Source organism: Xylocopa sonorina, chromosome 8, assembly GCF_050948175.1.
Source record: "Xylocopa sonorina isolate GNS202 chromosome 8, iyXylSono1_principal, whole genome shotgun sequence".
NCBI classification, from domain to species: Eukaryota; Metazoa; Arthropoda; class Insecta; order Hymenoptera; family Apidae; genus Xylocopa; species Xylocopa sonorina.
Window position 1 is genome coordinate 3,044,420 of NC_135200.1, and position 18,319 is coordinate 3,062,738.

Sequence of the window (18,319 nt, forward strand, 5' to 3'; positions counted from 1 at the left end):
GAGTGTTTGCTATTTACAAATATGGACATATCGCAAAGTATTGCGTAAAAGTGGTATTGATATGATTCTGAGTATTGCTTGAAAATTGTTTGAATATAATACAGAGAATTGTTAACAACTATTGTGGTACATAATACAGAGTATTTGCTATTTAAAAATATGGATATATCACAAAGTATTGTTTTAAATTAGTATGGATATAATACCAAGTATTTGCTATTTAAAAATATGGATAGATAATAAAATATTGTACTTTACATTTGATGCTTCTTTAAAAATAAAATATTTAAGTAAGAGTACTTAATTTCTAAAAGAGTGAATTTGATTTGCAAAGGGATAAATTTATAGTGCGAATACTGTACGTAATACGAAGCATTTGTTACTGAAAGCCATAGGTATATTACAAAGTATTACTTAAAAATTGTTTGGATACAATGTAGATTACTGTTGACAACTAATGTTTTATATAATACAGAATATTTGCTATTTAGAAATATGGATATATCACAAAGTGTTGCTTAAAAGTAGTATGGATATGATTCTGAGTATTGCTTGAAAATTGTTTGGATATAATACAGAGTATTGTTAACAACTATTTTGGTACATAATACAGAGTATTTGCTATTTAAAAATATGGATATATCACAAAGTATTGTTTTAAATTAGTATGGATATAATACCAAGTATTTGCTATTTAAAAATATGGATAGATAATAAAATATTGTACTTTACATTTGATGCTTCTTTAAAAATAAAATATTTAAGTAAGAGTACTTAATTTCTAAAAGAGTGAATCTGATTTGCAAAGGGATAAATTTATAGTGCGAATACTGTATGTAATACGAAGCATTTGTTACTGAAAGCCATAGGTATATTACAAAGTATTACTTAAAAATTGTTTGGATACAATGTAGATTACTGTTGACAACTAATGTTTTATATAATACAGAATATTTGCTATTTAGAAATATGGATATATCACAAAGTGTTGCTTAAAAGTAGTATGGATATGATTCTGAGTATTGCTTGAAAATTGTTTGGATATAATACAGAGTATTGTTAACAACTATTTTGGTACATAATACAGAGTATTTGCTATTTAAAAATATGGATATATCACAAAGTATTGTTTTAAATTAGTATGGATATAATACCAAGTATTTGCTATTTAAAAATATGGATAGATAATAAAATATTGTACTTTACATTTGATGCTTCTTTAAAAATAAAATATTTAAGTAAGAGTACTTAATTTCTAAAAGAGTGAATCTGATTTGCAAAGGGATAAATTTATAGTGCGAATACTGTATGTAATACGAAGCATTTGTTACTGAAAGCCATAGGTATATTACAAAGTATTACTTAAAAATTGTTTGGATACAATGTAGATTACTGTTGACAACTAATGTTTTATATAATACAGAATATTTGCTATTTAGAAATATGGATATATCACAAAGTGTTGCTTAAAAGTAGTATGGATATGATTCTGAGTATTGCTTGAAAATTGTTTGGATATAATACAGAGTATTGTTAACAACTATTGTGGTACATAATACAGAGTATTTGCTATTTAAAAATATGGCTATATCACAAAGTATTGCTTTAAATTAGTATGGACATAATACCAAGTATTTGCTATTTAAAAATATGGATAGATAATAAAATATTGTAGTTTACATTTGATGCTTCCTTAAAAATAAAATATTTAAGTAACAGTACTTAATTTCTAAAAGAGTGAATTTGATTTGCAAAGGGATAAATTTATAGTGCGAATACTGTACGTAATACGAAGCATTTGTTACTGAAAGTAATAGGTATATTACAAAGTATTACTTAAAAATTGTTTGTATACAATGTAGATTACTGTTGACAACTAATGTTTTATATAATACAGAATATTTGCTATTTAGAAATATGGATATATCACAAAGTGTTGCTTAAAAGTAGTATGGATATGATTCTGAGTATTGCTTGAAAATTGTTTGGATATAATACAGAGTATTGTTAACAACTATTTTGGTACATAATACAGAGTATTTGCTATTTAAAAATATGGATAGATAATAAAATATTGTAGTTTGCATTTGATGCTTTTTTAAAAATAAAATATTTAAGTAAGAGTACTTAATTTCTAAGAGAGTGAATTTGATTTGCAAAGGAATAAATTTATAGTGCGAATACTGTACGTAATACGAAGCTTTTGTTACTGAAAGCCATAGGTATATTACAAAGTATTACTTAAAAATTGTTTGGATACAATGTAGATTACTGTTGACAACTAATGTTTTATATAATACAGAATATTTGCTATTTAGAAATATGGATATATCACAAAGTGTTGCTTAAAAGTAGTATGGATATGATTCTGAGTATTGCTTGAAAATTGTTTGGATATAATACAGAGTATTGTTAACAACTATTTTGGTACATAATACAGAGTATTTGCTATTTAAAAATATGGATATATCACAAAGTATTGTTTTAAATTAGTATGGATATAATACCAAGTATTTGCTATTTAAAAATATGGATAGATAATAAAATATTGTACTTTACATTTGATGCTTCTTTAAAAATAAAATATTTAAGTAAGAGTACTTAATTTCTAAAAGAGTGAATCTGATTTGCAAAGGGATAAATTTATAGTGCGAATACTGTATGTAATACGAAGCATTTGTTACTGAAAGCCATAGGTATATTACAAAGTATTACTTAAAAATTGTTTGGATACAATGTAGATTACTGTTGACAACTAATGTTTTATATAATACAGAATATTTGCTATTTAGAAATATGGATATATCACAAAGTGTTGCTTAAAAGTAGTATGGATATGATTCTGAGTATTGCTTGAAAATTGTTTGGATATAATACAGAGTATTGTTAACAACTATTGTGGTACATAATACAGAGTATTTGCTATTTAAAAATATGGATATATCACAAAGTATTGCTTTAAATTAGTATGGACATAATACCAAGTATTTGCTATTTAAAAATATGGATAGATAATAAAATATTGTAGTTTACATTTGATGCTTCCTTAAAAATAAAATATTTAAGTAACAGTACTTAATTTCTAAAAGAGTGAATTTGATTTGCAAAGGGATAAATTTATAGTGCGAATACTGTACGTAATACGAAGCATTTGTTACTGAAAGTAATAGGTATATTACAAAGTATTACTTAAAAATTGTTTGTATACAATGTAGATTACTGTTGACAACTAATGTTTTATATAATACAGAATATTTGCTATTTAGAAATATGGATATATCACAAAGTGTTGCTTAAAAGTAGTATGGATATGATTCTGAGTATTGCTTGAAAATTGTTTGGATATAATACAGAGTATTGTTAACAACTATTTTGGTACATAATACAGAGTATTTGCTATTTAAAAATATGGATAGATAATAAAATATTGTAGTTTGCATTTGATGCTTTTTTAAAAATAAAATATTTAAGTAAGAGTACTTAATTTCTAAGAGAGTGAATTTGATTTGCAAAGGAATAAATTTATAGTGCGAATACTGTACGTAATACGAAGCTTTTGTTACTGAAAGCCATAGGTATATTACAAAGTATTACTTAAAAATTGTTTGTATACAATGTAGATTACTGTTGACAACTAATGTTTTATATAATACAGAATATTTGCTATTTAGAAATATGAATATATCACAAAGTGTTGCTTAAAAGTAGTATGGATATGATTCTGAGTATTGCTTGAAAATTGTTTGGATATATTACAGAGTATTGTTATCAACTATTGTGGTACATAGTACAGAGTATTTGCTATTTAAAAATATGGATATATCACAAAGTATTGCTTAAAAGTAGTATGGATATGATTCTGAGTATTGCTAGAAAATTATATGGATATAATACAGAGTATTGTTAACAGCTAATATGGTACATAATACAGAGTATTTGCTATTTAAAAATATAGATATATCACAAAGTACTGCTTAAAAGTAGTACGGATATGGTTTAGGGTATTGCTTGAAAATTGTTTGGATATATTACAGAGTATTGTTATCAACTATTGTGGTACATAGTACAGAGTATTTGCTATTTAGAAATATGGATATATCACAAAGTGTTGCTTAAAAGTAGTATGGATATGATTCTGAGTATTGCTTGAAAATTGTTTGGATATATTACAAAGTATTGTTATCAACTATTGTGGTACATAGTACAGAGTATTTGCTATTTAAAAATATGGATATATCACAAAGTATTGCTTAAAAGTAGTATGGATATGATTCTGAGTATTGCTAGAAAATTATATGGATATAATACAGAGTATTGTTAACAGCTAATATGGTACATAATACAGAGTATTTGCTATTTAAAAATATAGATATATCACAAAGTACTGCTTAAAAGTAGTACGGATATGGTTTAGGGTATTGCTGAAAAGTATTGTGGATATGTGACACAAGTATTGCAAGTGAAAAATATACATCATTCAAATAATTGTGAAAACTAAATTAAATTGTTATATTAATATATAGTATTAAAAAGTAAATTGTACTAATACTTAATTCCATTATTGGGAAAGTTATAGATATTACAAATTCTGATTTTATAGACTCTAATAAAATATTGTATTTGCTATTAAATTGTTAAAATTTTATCAGAAGCAGTCCTAAAATTCAAAATACGAAGGCAGTAATGTTGTACGTCACAATTACAATAATACATGGTATAGATCAGTCTGAAGATGGAATTATTAATTGTTGGTTTTCAGTACTGTCATAATTTGTAATTACTATGGGCAGGCAATTTATATATGTTACTCTAAATGTCTGTGATAGTTTAAGTTCAAACACTTCTGTATTTTGAATTTTACTGCAAATATACAGCTTTGATATAAAGCTAAACTATTGTATGTCCATACAGAGTACGGATATCAGATCGAATAAATTCAGGACATCTAACACTCCGGTAAGTTATACTGCATTTAATATGCACAATCTGATTATTTCGTGTTTAATCATATTTTTTTATATATTTAATGATATAGATCATAATCTTCTCTGTCTTTATCTTAACACTTTGCCATCCGCACATTTCTCGAGCCGCCGTTGCGCTGCCGCCGGCGAGATTCACGCAAGTTCTACTGCTCTACACTCTCTCCCTCAAAAAATTCAATAAAACACAATCTGATAAATTGGAAGGGGGAAATAATTGAAACAAAAGTTCCCTGTTCATCAAACATTGCTCTGCAACAATGTATCTCCCTGCACAAACATGAAAATTAAGCATAATCGCTGAAGAAAGAAAAGTCACGTATACGTGACAGCGGCTGGCAAAGTGTTAATATGTAAAATTTCGATTTATTGTAAAGAAATATTTTTGAAAGGATACATTGATTAATTGATAGATGCTCTCCATTGCATTTTTCTCCTTCACGTTGTACCACAGAAATGAAACGAGGCATGTCAAGTCATTCGCACTGTGATGAGAAATTAAGATCCTCGCGCATCGAAGAAGGTGACACTGGTCTACGTTCAAGAATAGAAGACGAACGATTGCGACGTCGACGCGAATGGGAGATACAACAAAAGAAAGAACGAGAACATGAGAGGCTAAAGAAAAAAATGATTTTAGAATTTGAAATGCGACGCGCTCGTGAGAAGGGACTACCATTACCTAAAATAAAGGATTCGCATCATAGTCGTAGCAAGAGTAGAAGTAGATCTCCAAAGGATCAACACAGAAGAACGGCAGCATCAAGTATGCCTATGACGTCTATACTATCGAAGAAGTATGTATGAAGTATTTAAAAAATTTTATCATTTTAATAAATTAAATTAAATTATTCTACATATAAATTAAAATGCAGTTTAAAAGATTTACAATTGAACACAAATATCTTTTCTACTATATACATCTAATCTTGTTATACAACAAAAGTTGTATATATGTATTTGTATGTTTTTTGAGCTCGAAAACGGCTTTAAGGATTATTTTTTAATTCATGTTTTACGTATTAGGTTTTTTCTTAAGTAAAGTTGATCAACAGGTGTGTCAATATTCACAAGTGTCAAAATTATGACATTACAAGTGGGCATTTTTCAAAACAAAACAAATGGTTTAAGTGGCCATTTAATTATTGCAATTTCCATATTAAAATATTATAATTGCTAGACATAAGTTATTTAAAAAAATAGTAGTAGCAACCTCGAGTCGATTCAGTTTATAATCTCTACTAACACGCTAACTAAGTTGAACTGTTTTTTAAATATAAAATATAAGCCATTATAGTATAACAACATCTATCTATCTAATGTTATTATAGGATCAGAAAATATATGTCTAATATTTATATAAGTATATTTGTATATTTTTGTTGTCTTGAAATGAGGTCGAGCTATTTCGATAACTTTATACCATTTTCGAGGAAGAGAATTTAATCTGGCAAGGTCTTAATTTTTAGAAAACTTTTTTGATAATTCTAATAATCAATATAAATAATTGTAATATTTTGTCACTATTAAGTGTTTGTTTAGAATAAAAAATGTAAACTTCCATCTAAAGAGTAGCATGAAAGTGTCTAAAAAAGAATATTATCATTTATATCAATATTTTTAAAGAACCGAGCAAACGTTCGGTGTCCCAGGTGCTGAAGTTATGTATTTAATTATAAAGAATGAAACATTCTACTGCATTTTAGACTAGAATCATCAAGTGGAACGACACCGTTATTTAGAGGACCAGAAGGTACAGAAGTTAGTGCTGCAGAACTACGAAGAATTAAAGTAGATATTCATAGGGATATTCCTGGAAAAACAGCGACAACTGGTGAACTTCAACGAGATATTGTTGCCCCTGAAAATGTGATGCTCAAGAGAAGAGAGGGTAAAACGTAGTTTCTCACTATAATTGTTTAAAACTTACAGTCCTTGCAAAGGGTACCAAAGATGGGTATGAATTACACTATGGAAGACAGTTTCCGAAATCTTTCAAGAATCAGTCTACAAATTCAAGATACAAAAAATTGTATAATTTTGAATCTTAGATTATGGGACTTATACTATATTTTCTCACTTTTGTTATTAAGTTTATACAAGAATTACATCATTGAAGTATCAGGTAAAAAGAAATAGTGCTTCTTGGGGAAAAATAATTATTAGTCACAGAGTACATTCAGCTTTTACTCTTATAATTATATATTCTTTTCACACTTTGGTTTTGGAATGCTTTCATGTTTATTACTATAGAAAACTAAGTGATAAATGTTCTGTGCAACTGTTAAGTTTTAAAATTCATATTCATATATATAAATTCACGTCAAGTCATTCGTATTGTGATGTGAAATTAAGATTCTCACGCATTGAAGAAGGATACTGGTCTACGTTCAAGAATAGAAGACGAGCGCCTGCGATATCGACGCGAATGGGAGATACAACAAAAACATGAGAGGCTAAATATAAAAATACTTTTAGAATTTGAGATGCGACGTACCTGTGAGGAGGGACTATCATTACCTAAACCAAAGGATTCACACAATGGTCGAAGCAAGAGTAAAAGTAGATCTCCAAATGATCAACACAGAAGAATGGCAGCATCAAGTATGCCTATGACGTCTATACTGTCGAAGAAGTATGTATGAAGTATTTAAAAAATTTTATCATTTTAATAAATTAAATTAAATTATTCTATGTATAAATCAAAATGCAGCTTAAAAGAAACGCATGATAAAAAATAAGTCATGTAAACAATAGCATTTAATTTTTAATATTGCATAATGCATTGCAACAAAATATTAATAGTGCCTAAAATATCAAATATAAATTTAAGATTGAACACAAATATTTTTTTTATTGTATACATCTAATCTTGTTATACAAGCAAAAGTTTTATATTTGTATTTGTATGTTTTTTGAACTCGAAAATGGCTTTAAGGATTATTTTTTAATTTATATATTACATATTAAATTTTTCTTAAGTGAAGTTGGTCAACAGGTGTGTCAATAAATATTCATAAGTGTAAAAATTATGACATTACAAGTGGGTATTTTACAAAACAAAACAAATGGTTTAAGTCGCCTTTTAATTATTGCAATTTCCATATTAAAGTATTATAATTTTTAGACATAAATTATTTTAAAAAATTGTAGTAGCAACCTCAAATCGAATCAGCTTATAATCTCTACTAACACGCTAACTAAGTTGAACTGTTTTTTAAATATAAAATATAAGCCATTATAGTATAACAACATCTATCTATCTAATGTTATTATAGGATCAGAAAATATATGTCTAATATTTATATAAGTATATTTGTATATTTTTGTTGTCTTGAAACGAGGTCGAGCTATTTCGATAACTTTATACCATTTTCGAGGAAGAGAATTTAATCTGGCAAGGTCTTAATTTTTAGAAAACTTTTTTGATAATTCTAATAATCAATATAAATAATTGTAATATTTTGTCACTATTAAGTGTTTGTTTAGAATAAAAAATGTAAACTTCCATCTAAAGAGTAGCATGAAAGTGTCTAAAAAAGAATTTATCACTTATGTCAATATTTTTAAAGAACCGAGCAAACGTTCGGTGTCCCAGGTGCTGAAGTTATGTATTTAATTATAAAGAATGAAACATTCTACTGCATTTTAGACTAGAATCATCAAGTGGAACGACACCGTTATTTAGAGGACCAGAAGGTACAGAAGTTAGTGCTGCAGAATTACGAAGAATTATAATATATATTCATAGAGATATTCCTGGAAAAACAGCGACAACTGGTGAACTTCAACGAGATATTGTTGCCCCTGAAAATGTGATGCTCAAGAGAAGAGAGGGTAAAATGTAGTTTCTCACTATAATTGTTTAAAACTTACAGTCCCCTTGAAAAGGGTACCAAAGATGGGTATGAATTACACTATGGAAGACAGTTTCCGAAATCTTTCAAGAATCAGTCTACAAATTCAAGATACAAAAAATTGTATGATTTGAAATGTAAGACTATAGGGCTTATACTATATTTTCTCACTTTTCATTACGTAATTAAAAAGCAAAATATTCACTATGTTAAATGCAACTCCTGAAGACCAAGAGTATCTACAGGCAGGAAGATGATGGATTTTATCAACGTAGTATGTGTTATTTAAAGTTCAACAACTATAAAATTAATTTATGAAGCTCGTATTATGTTCTTAATTCACATCCCATGGACAAAACATATTCGGAATACAACGTTGGATCGGGGTATAAAACACGTAATATCCAATACGTAAGCGCAATATCTTTTATTTTGCGTGTTTATGTGTGCTTATATATTTGTACTTTTTATCTTTTTTCTTCACTGCTTTATTTCATTTTTGCTATTGTATTTGCACGAGAATTACATCATTAAAGTATTATAATGCTTATCGGGGAAGAATAATCATTAATTGCAGAGTACTCTCAAGTTTTGCTTTTATAATTTGTACATTCTCTTCACGCTTTGGTTTTGGAATGCTTTCATGTTTAATGCTGCAAAAAACTAATTGAATATGTTATGTACAATTACGTTAAGTTTTAAAATTCGGTAATGGAAGACATAAGCAAGAATTCTAACAATTTTACATTGGAAGATACAAACTCCACTATTGAAATTGATTGTACAAAGAACGGATCAAAGTTGAAAATATAACATTTTTATAGTCAACTATTATAAAGCAAGTAATCAAGAAATGTTTTTATATTAAATAATACGAAAGTTATTTGGTCTATTTGTATTCATACTAGTTATTAATGATATAAAATTAACTTGATATATGAAAGATGCATAAAGACTAATACTGTCGATAAAGAGTAAACATCGTCCTAGATGAACTATTGAGATACATTACTTAGTTATTACCTAGTCAAAGTAAAACGTTTAACTCAAGAGGAAGAATGAAGAATTATATGTCAACGAACTGGAAGATACTTAAATCGTCTCGGAAGATACAGTATTACTTTTCTAACAGATCCCAAGTAAAGTGAAACTATCTTAATCAATTTTTAAAACAGTTTGTACGTACAGAATATCCGTGGTCCTACTCGAAATTGGAAATATCTTTTTTTATTACAAAATAACCAAAATAAAAAGATAAAATTATTACGTTCTTTTCCTCGCGTTTATGGAATTATTTTAGCTATATTGATACACCAAAAGAAAATACTTCCACTGATCGCATTTAAATGAATCTGGATGATGCAGATAGTATACACACAATGTTTCTAAGCTTCTCTTTCTTTTTATTTCACGCATTTAGTTTAATACTCTCCTATTCTGAATCAATTAGATACTTAATATTATAATGCATTTGGTAAAATCATACTACAGGATCATAATTCTTTCAAATATAAATCCATATAATTTAACCCGATTCTGTGTTAATCAAGGAAGTAATGCCGTATTGCATCTCTGAAGATTTTATACAAGATTCTAACTGTATTATATATAAATTGGTATAATTTAATTAAACTTTATTTTTAAAAATTCGGTTATTCGTTAACATTTTGAGTTGATCTTTAATGAGAAAAATTCGAAATTTCAAGATTTTATATAATGCAGAATGATCAGTAACTTTTAGTTATTATTATATATATAAAAATGTACTCGATATTTCGTATTCAAAGAATCGTGGTACAGAATTGAAAATCATTAGTCCATCAAAACTAGCGCGAACTGGTAGAACATTTACGCTTCCTTATGTACATACAAGTATTTTATGTTTTATGAGTTTCTGGTGTTCAAGACAGTTGTAAGCCCTACAGTTTAATTTAAAATTTAAATTTTACATTTTCATCGAAATATAAGTTACCAAATCTATATTTTAAATAGTAACAATATTTTTAACAAAATACTGATTTAACATTGGAAATATAAAATAATACAGTGAGTAATAATCGTATTTAATATTCTTCATTGTACACTTTCACAATTCCACTTAAATTTAAAAACCAAATAATCTTTGTAAACTGTATGCGTACATTTATTATAAATGTGTTGGCTTACAATTGTTCAGAGATAGCCAGTTTATATATCAACCTTCTTATTTTTAAGGTTTGTTAAACACCTGCTAGTCCTGTTTAATTACTTTCCGCAGGTATATATATGTTTTCTGTATAAATAAATGTATTTAATTATAGGAGAAGGGTCTAAACCAATATTTGAAAGAGAAGAAATAAAAATAATCAAAACAGAAGAAACAAAAGAACTTCGTACAGTTGTTGCTATAGATAGTGATAATTTAGGTACGTTCATTATTTAAAAATATTTTCGTTTATTATTTTACGTGTGTATAACTCTGTATGTACATCTACTGTTTAAACCTCCATGCAATGATATTGTTCAAATTGTTTTTGAAAGCATAATATTTTGCATTTTTAGATTATAAGTCTAAAACGAGTAAAAAGTATACAGCTTCTCCAAATCGTTCAAGAAGTCGAAGTCATAGTCCTCGTCGTACATCGTCTCGTTACTCCAGGTTTGTGCGTGTATTGGTAATGGTATCTTACAAAATAGCCACGTTGTCATGGCTAATTTGTATTAAATTATTTATAAGATTAGTTATTAATGTATTTATAAGATTTATTTTACTTATAAGTAAAACATACGATAGAATCTTGATTCTCCGAACCACAGTAATACAAGTTATTGATACAATTGAATAACTTTATTTTTGTTCAATGGAAGATCGTTCATTTTTAAATACATTTAGTAAATATTAATATTAAATACAAATTTTTGAACAGAACATTTAATACATTTATTCATGATGAGTTGAATGTTCTGATAATGAAGATTCTATTAATTTATGGATATGAATTACAAATATGTATACAGCTAATTGAACGACACAAATGATCCTATTTGACACGTTAAGCGCTGAGCCTATTTCGTCTCTCTCGCATGGTATATTTTTATAATATTTAAGTACATATGTGATATGATCACGATATTATTTAAAATTTATTAAAAGAATATTATTTTCTTCAATTTTATAGTGTTGAACAAGATATACTAACGTGTCCTGCACGAACAGTATACTGTTAGTCACCTGTAATTTACGTGACAATTAACGTGTTACCCTGCATTATTTTTGTTCAATTAGATTCTGTATACAAAAAGTAGTGCAGAAATGAGAGGTTGACAAGCTACCTATAAAGAAACAAAAAAAGTTAGTTTGCTTGCGCTGCTTAATTCCTTGCATAAAGCCATACCTTTAGATTCTTCACACACACATTGCATGGCAATAAGATGTTTGTATTCGTAAAAGGTACATGAAATTAAACGGATATGGTTATTTTTCTATGTTAGCAAAGTGTAACTTTGTTCATATATAATTCACATAATTAAATGTTTTAATATAGATCTAGATATTACAAAATGGCAAATCCAATGGATATATCTGGCATATACGCTAGTATCGCCCATTAGCGCTTTATGTATCTCACTGTACCTTGATGTATGTTCCGTTCGCGTTCTCGTCACATATCAGGCTTGTAAATGTGACCGATTCAGTTGATAACGTTAATAAGTATTAGTAGACTTACCGTTCATACGAAACAGTTAAATGGCTTAGTCAACAGATCTCTGCACAAGAGTATTGCTAATTAGCAAAATTAATTTTGCTAATTAAATTTATGTAAAAAATAGTTTGTATTCAGTTATGGATATGTTTTTTTATCACCTTAATTTTATTAAGTTATTGAACATAATTATAATTTGGATCAATCTCAAAGTCTTATTTTTAATTACATAATTGGTATATATTGTTAATTTGAAAGTTGACATTAATATATTATTAATATGGACAATAGAAAAAAATTTATAAAGTTTAAGAATATTAAAATACATATAAATTCATTTTGTATATGTTTTTAACTGTTTTAAATGTAACAGGGCTTTTTGATTTTTGTTTTAGGCATATTTTTTGTATTATTACAGTTTGCTTTGTGTTCTAGCTTTACTAATGCTTCACAAGGGACAGAAGTGTTAGACAGGTGGTAAAAGGATTCATACAGTACCTGACTGCATGTATATGCTTGTCTATATCATTACCAATACCTACATTCCCCATTTCAATTTTACTATTTGCATTTATCTCAACCAATTTGCGAAGATTAAAAAAAGATTTTTCTACCATATGGATAAGCGACAAATTAAAGAAATTAGTTTAAAATTATAATTTTTAAATTATGTACATATTGCCGTTTAAATTCGATGCACTTGAATTGGTGTGCACATGCTTGATTAAATTGCTTAATTAAATGTAAGAAAAACATTCAACTGTAAATTTATATATTTTCTTGGATATAATTTTTTTAAAATGTATATTTTATACAAGAATCAATTCTTTTTTTTCAATTACTATACTAATAGAATTTATTATCAGAGTACACCTCAGTAGCTTATTTATGTTAGTATGCTATATTCGGCTTCAAAGTATATTTTTACAGTTAAGGTAATATATTAATAATGCAGTTATTAGAACACTTGGATGGTGAGTAAATTTGTTTTTTAAAATTTAAATTTAATGTCACGTTGTACGAATTCTATTTTTACTATATCATGTATCTATAGATATATTTATTATATAGATTGTATTTTTTATTAAGATTTAACTATATAATCGTTACTTTAATTTTGAATTTTTCTTAAAGTCTGAGAATATTTGAACTGCCAGTGCAATGTTCAAATATAATCTCAAAATTAGGCACTTTGATACCTTTATGGTCGGGGTTCTCGAATTAGGTGCCGCGACAAAAATATTTAATTTTTTAATTGTATTAAACAAATATAAAGCCAACACTGTTTTGATAAATGCTGTATAGCCTTAAGAAATTTGTTTACCTCGACAAGGATGCCACCACGAAAAAAAATTGAGAACCGCTGCCTTCATCGTATCAAATATGGATATTTTCATTGTTTAACCGTTTTAGTGTCAGTCGAAACGATTGTACCTAAGCGGAGGATACCGATCTAATTTGGTGTAATATCAATCATTCGGTACCATAACAAAAAGTTTAATCTATAAATAATGATTTCAATTTGTAAAACATCTGCAGAGAAATCTATTTCTAACATTTTGCAAATTTATTTCGGGATAAAGTTGTCTCGCGCCGCGGATAGTAAAAAGCCGTCCCATATGCGACAATATTTCGTTATTGACACTTTCTGTAAGTGTTTCTAACAACAATATGTCGTTACTTGGCACTAAAAGGATTAAAGTATATCTCAGAGTACTTGCAGTTATTTGTATTTTAATTTAGATGGATAAGAAATTCATCTGTATATAAACAAATGCACTGTCGAATTCCAGGGACCACTAACGCTGACTAAACCTAAAGTTTAGTGGTGATCTCCCTGGGATTTCGTCAAATGCAAAAATTACATAATTGTTAGGAATTGTTAGGAATTGGACCTTTTTCTGAGTTTCTTACTCGTCTTTCAGACATGAAGGCTCTAAACATAATGATAGAGAAACTTCTAGGAGCAGTAGGTATGTCACCGTCATTATACTAAAATGTATATTCTTCTTTTAATTTTTCCTTCGTTAATTTATTGCATAATTTATTTAGGGAAAGATATCGCAGCAGACATAGAAGTAGAGAATATAACGAAAGAAGTGAACGACGTGGTCGATCACACGATGATGAACAAGACAAAATTTTGCGGGAACGTCAAAGTCATCAAGATCGTTCATATTCGATGGATACAAGGCAAGAAAGATGGGATAGAAACTCCCGTAATAGGTATGTTATGAAATACATAAAAAATATCAATTCCTAAGGAAAAAGATTATTTTTATTATTCTCATGGGAATTATAGAACATCTAGAAACAATCGATCTTATCGAGATTATCGAGGAAGATCAAGAGAACGGTCTCGAGATAGGGCACACCGAGATAGATCTAGAGAACGTAGAATACCACATTACATTGAACAAATTCCTGTTCCCATTTATTATAGTGTAAGTATTCACGTATGCGTAAAATGTTACGGAATGTTCATCTCTGCGATCTTAAACTTTACTCATCGGTTTTCAGAATTTCCCCCCAAGACCAATGATGGTCGGACCTCTGGTTCCAATTCGAGAGCAGGTTCCTTTAGGTGGTAGTAGACATCCTCCAATTATGAGTCCATTCGGACCATTTCCGCCACGATTCATTCCACCAAATATGTATAGGTTTCGACCACCTCCAACTCCTAGTAAGTATATCTATTAATGTGCAATAACATAAATAGAGGGGCATTGTACTAATTATTCGAATTTTATACAGGATTCGGACCAATGTATTAACGGAATATTTTGTGATACAAAATTATGCGTTTAATTAAAAATTAACCGTATTTTATTACGTACTGCATGAAAGTGCTGTACTCGATGCTCATGTTAAGCTGACATTCTACGAGGATGACAAATTTTAGATAGTATCGCGACGAAATGCAGTCCCGTTGTATTAACATAGTTTTTATATATATGATTGTTAATATATATTACAAGAGTTATTTATAATTATAATGTGACAACTTGTGTAAAGTACGTACACATTATAATTACTTTTTAGATAAATAAAAAATGGTGAAAGTATAACGGGAATGTATTTCTCGACAGTTTTTCATTTTTAATCACAATTGAAATTTTTAATTATATTTTAATCTGTATTTAGTATTTATATTTCCATACGATATAGTTTTCAGATTCAGACTATAGTGTTTCGTAGGTATTTAATGTTTCGTTTTATTTTCATGTAAAACTGGAAGATGTATTTTAAGAATATAATAATCAGTTGTAACTGTTTTAATAAAATTGGCAATTGAATTATTGAATATAATAAATTTTTAAAAAGGTAAATGAAAATTTTTAACGAATGTAAGTGCCATTACCGTGATTTTAATAATTTTGAAAACATTTGTATCTTATATATTTTTCTTGTGCTTTCACTAGTACAGAAATAGAAGAAATCGTAGATTCGAATTGAGAAGCATTGGAAGACGTGTTTATGAAAAAATCGTATTAGTAATTTATATAGTCACAGTCTTTGTAGAAAAGTATTTAAAATTAAAGCGTAAAAGGCATCCTTCAAGTTAAATCAGTAGTTATTAAGATCTGTTGACTTGTATTATTTGACATGCAGAATCAGACGATAACGGATAGCTTTATTGTTTAAATTTATACGAGCGCGTAAAATTTCCCGCGCGCGACGAATTGCCCATGTGACACGTGCTAAGTTGTCAGTCGGCCATCAGCCACCGGTGCGGGCGGATTATAAAGACACGCGTCGAATCTTCTGTCGCGCAAGTATTCAAAAATTCGTTGTTAACGAATTGCGAGGCTGCAAAGATTCAACAGGTTTCGGAAATTATAGAACAGGTACGTGTTTAAACGATTCATTCGCTCCGATAAATAGTCGTTTTAACATACATTTTGGTCTCCTTGAAATAATATAAAAAGTAAATTTCACTTATTATTTTTATGTCTGAATTATAAATGACCAAATCAACTGCTCGGTGTATATGTTTATTTATGAATTGACACACGCGATCAGTTGGTACAAATTTAGTACAATATTGTATACGATAAATATGTTTTGTTGCGTACAATTTTTGTAAACTTTTGTGCTTGTCTTTCCGCAATTTAATAGTGCCGTATTGTGTACAGATTTAGCTCACGTCCTATTATACACTTTAGTTCTAAAGCTTTTACATAATTTACTAAATTCAGGCAGTTTGTTATGAAGTGGAATATTTCGGGACGTGTTGCAGACACTCGCTCGTTTATAACTTTTTCTACTTCGCCAGTGACATTGAAGGCGCATGTTCGCATTAATTTAACAAATCTGTAATCTTAAGCGATCGTGTTCTCGTATCTTCGACTATTGTAGTTTCGTTAGTGCGTAGTAACTGTCAGCACCTGGTATGTGCCATCGAACGTGTAGCTTGACATATTACTGGACGAAAGTATTAGAGTTATCTCTTTAATTGTTTAATTAATGCGTTTCATTTTATTGGTAGTTCAACAGAGTGCTTTATATTAAAATGGAGAGTGAGAAGGTACAAAATATTATGTGAAAAAAATTCTAAAATCGTAATTTATGTGTCAACTTTACTTTTATAATAAAGTAATTTTATTTTTATAATACAAGATGTTTCTTTCGAAAAAAGTGCACATTTAAACTCCGTTAAAGAACGAAATAAATTCTTGAAAGTATATTTGGTAGTTGTTGTCAAGACTAGCTACGAAAACTACGAATACAATTCGTCAGTATCATAGTTCAATGTTTTTGTTACTAACATATTGTAGAATTCGTAATCGAGTTAAGTAGTTTTTATCGCGGAAGGAAAATTCTAGGTGAATTTCTGATGCATTACGAGTGATAATGCAGTATACGATAAAATAGATTGCTGCAACAGTAACAAATTTTTGTTCTATTGTATCCACAAAATCGATGCTACCGACGCTACCGATTACAATTTTAATGCGAGCAAGGAAAAACGCGAACACGTGTTTATTAATGCGCAAACGTAAATCTCTCTCTGTCTCTCTCACACACACATACTTATTACACTTTTCATTTTTGATCTAATTTCTTATTTTTTATCTGCAACCTTTCTTCTATATTTTTTCTTCACTATTCTCTTAATTCATTTTTGTTTGCCATTTCAATTTTTTTCGACGAAACGTGTGATTATCTAATTTCGTGGACATAGAATATTTCAAAGCTCTAATCAGTATCACTTTACAAAGTGTGGCCGTGACTTAGTGAGACTATCAAACACGTGTTTGCTGCTAATGCCATACGTGTCTCGTAAACGAGAAATCTGTTGGCAGATTCTTATGATACATTACGCCGTAAATGTACTATACCAATAGAAAATATCAGTAAATTTCGAAATAATTTCGTACGATTTGTGTACACGATAAATTTCTATTGTATTATCAAACAAAGTAATGACTGTGCGATTCGAATTGTTATATATCTTTCGTTTGAAAGATCCTTTATATTATTATTTACGAAATCCATTGCATTTTATTCGCGCGATAGCACTTGTAAACACTCCCGCCATGCTCGTTATATATCAGATAATTTCTTGAACGAAAGTAAAATTTTCTGTCTCGGACGAAATGTCGATTAGATTGCGCATACGTTTATTGTTGATAACTGAGTGTACACCGTTGACTGAATATAGCGTAACGATAGAAAACATATTGACGTAAGCTCGTGTTACTATTCATGATATACCTGGATACGTAAAATATTTTTGTAAAGGGTTTTGTCACGGACATGAATGTTAATCATCAACCTCCGTAATTGGGCAACA

At 28.5% G+C, this 18,319-nt stretch overlaps 2 protein-coding genes across 5 annotated transcripts in view; both read left to right on the top strand.

Annotated features, from left to right (window-relative positions):
- The first annotated feature begins 5,416 nt into the window (after nucleotides 1-5,416).
- On the top strand, nucleotides 5,417-15,795 carry LOC143425776 (uncharacterized). The gene is made up of 9 exons (XM_076898769.1): nucleotides 5,417-5,779; nucleotides 6,689-6,873; nucleotides 11,140-11,244; nucleotides 11,381-11,477; nucleotides 14,448-14,495; nucleotides 14,575-14,748; nucleotides 14,825-14,966; nucleotides 15,043-15,205; nucleotides 15,277-15,795. The coding sequence occupies exons 1-9, from the start codon at nucleotides 5,439-5,441 to the stop codon at nucleotides 15,294-15,296; spliced, it is 1,275 nt and encodes a 424-aa protein (XP_076754884.1). The 5' UTR covers nucleotides 5,417-5,438; the 3' UTR covers nucleotides 15,297-15,795.
- Nucleotides 15,796-16,234: 439 nt separating this feature from the next.
- Pino (protein pinocchio) overlaps nucleotides 16,235-18,319 on the top strand; it is a 57,547-nt gene continuing 55,462 nt past the window's right edge. For 3 of the 4 annotated variants that reach the window (XM_076899627.1, XM_076899628.1, XM_076899625.1), the window contains exon 1: nucleotides 16,235-16,370. The gene's annotated coding sequence lies outside the window, so the exon portion shown is untranslated. Of the gene's footprint in view, nucleotides 16,371-17,670; nucleotides 17,744-18,319 lie in introns of those variants that run through there. The other variant, XM_076899626.1, reaches the window with a different exon arrangement.